Source organism: Cebus imitator, unplaced genomic scaffold, assembly GCF_001604975.1.
Source record: "Cebus imitator isolate Cc_AM_T3 unplaced genomic scaffold, Cebus_imitator-1.0 Scaffold12, whole genome shotgun sequence".
Classification (NCBI taxonomy): domain Eukaryota; kingdom Metazoa; phylum Chordata; class Mammalia; order Primates; family Cebidae; genus Cebus; species Cebus imitator.
Genome location: NW_016107327.1, coordinates 8384125 through 8386019, shown reverse-complemented (window position 1 = coordinate 8386019; position 1895 = coordinate 8384125). Strand labels below are relative to the sequence as shown.

The window sequence follows — 1895 nt, the reverse complement described above, 5'->3', positions numbered from 1 at the left end:
TTTTTTTCTTGACAGGGTTTCACTCTTTTGCGCAGGCTGGAGTGTGGTGGCATGATCATGGCTCCTGCAGTCTCGACCTCCCTGGGCTCAGATGATCCTCCCACCTCAGCCTCCTGAGCAGCTGGGACAACAGGCATGTGCCACCATGCCTGGCTAATTTTTGTATTTTTTGTAGAGACGGGGTTTCTCAAGGTTGCCAGGCTGGTCTCCAATTCCTGGGCCCAAGGCATCTGCCTGCCTTTGGCCTCCCAAAGTGCTGGGATTACTGGTATGAGCCACCATGCTCAGCCCTACGTAAGCATTCTTTTAAAACTTACCTAAACAGAATAAGTGAATTAGAGCCCAAAAATATCCATCTGGATCAAACTAGAACACAGAATTAAAAAAAGAAAAAATGGTTATAAGTACAGGCAAACAGGATCCAGTATGGCCATCAGAAACCCTGTCACCAACGCAGTGCCAAGTGAGGGTCCCAAAATAGGACTCCCGGGGCCTACGTCAGTTCCTCGGTTCCCTCTCGTTCCTCACCCAGTTGTCCACAACATCTTCCTAACAGGACTCTGCCTCAACACCCCATGCCCCACACTGCCATCACATTGTGTTCAAATCCAAACTCATGACACCGTAAGACCTCTGTGACAAGCCCCCATCCACCCCTCCGGTTGCATGCACAGCCCCCTGCTGTCCCTTAACAAGGATTACTTGCATTTTCCAAGCATGACTGCTGCCCCCTCCAACTCAGCTGAGGGGACCCTCTAGTTCTTCCCTTATTATTCTTCATGGGACTTTACATCATAGGACACATCCTATTTATTTCTTCGTTATTCATTTATCTGTCACTATCTCCCCCTGCCCTCTCCTCTCCTAGATTGTACATTCCAGGGAGGCAGGAATTAGAACAGGGGCAGACACATAGCAGATGTTCAATAAGGCTGGATAGCAGGATACTCATGACCTCCAGGACTGCCCTCACCTGCTTTCTTCTTCTGGCTAACTCCTCCTCATTCTTCCAGATTTAAGTCCTGCAAGCAAAGTCTGGCTCTAACATCAGAGAGATCTGGGATAAATTCTAAAATCCCCACTTATTTGTTAGCTGGTGACCTTTTGGGCCTCCTTATTCTATGCTATGAAATGGAGATAATAATGCTCCCACCATTACAGAAATGTTATGAGATTTTAAATAACACAAGGCACAGAAAGCACTGGCACAGAGCCTGGCACACAGCAGGCCCCTGTCATTGTGGCTGCTCCGACTTCCGGAGGCCCCATGTCTTCTTAGATGCTTCAGAGCCTCCTGTACCCCTGCCCTCCCTATGTGATAATGATCTGTTTACTGTTTCCCTCCCCTTTGCTCCAAATAGACTTGACTTGTGCCTGAGCAAAGATTAATTTTCCTCTTTGTGTCCCCAGGGCCTGGCTCAGGGCCTGACACTTGATGGGGACCTAATAATGCTGGGGGAGAAAAGGAGGGAGAAAAAAAGAAAGAAAGAAAGGAAACCCAGAAATACGACCCACCCTCACTGGGGGTGAGGGTGGGTCCTTGGCACCTCATAAAGAAAATTCAACTTTAGCACAGGATAATAAAATAAAAATCACGCTGCAGGCTGGGCGCAGTGGCTCACATCTGTAATATCAGCACCTTGGGAGGCTGAGGCAGGTGAATCACTTAAGGTCAGGAGTTCAAGACCAGCGTGGCCAATATTGCAAAACCTCGTCTCTACTAAAAATACAAAAAAATTAGGCTGGGTGCAGTGGCTCATGACTGTAATCCCAGCACTGTGGGAGGCTGAGGCAGGTGGATCACCTGAAGTCAAGAGTTAGAGACCAGCCTGACCAACATGGAAAAACCCTGTCTCTACTAAAAATACAAAATTAGCTGGGCATGGTGGCTCATG

General features: G+C 48.1%; 1 protein-coding gene across 1 annotated transcript in view; it reads right to left on the bottom strand.

The window, feature by feature from the left end:
- The window catches only part of TMEM241 (transmembrane protein 241), a 147471-nt gene that overhangs the window by 79665 nt on the left and 65911 nt on the right, over window positions 1–1895 (bottom strand). The window contains 1 exon segment of the mRNA XM_017497626.2: window positions 318–359. Within this exon segment, the coding sequence (XP_017353115.1) occupies window positions 318–359 (42 nt within the window).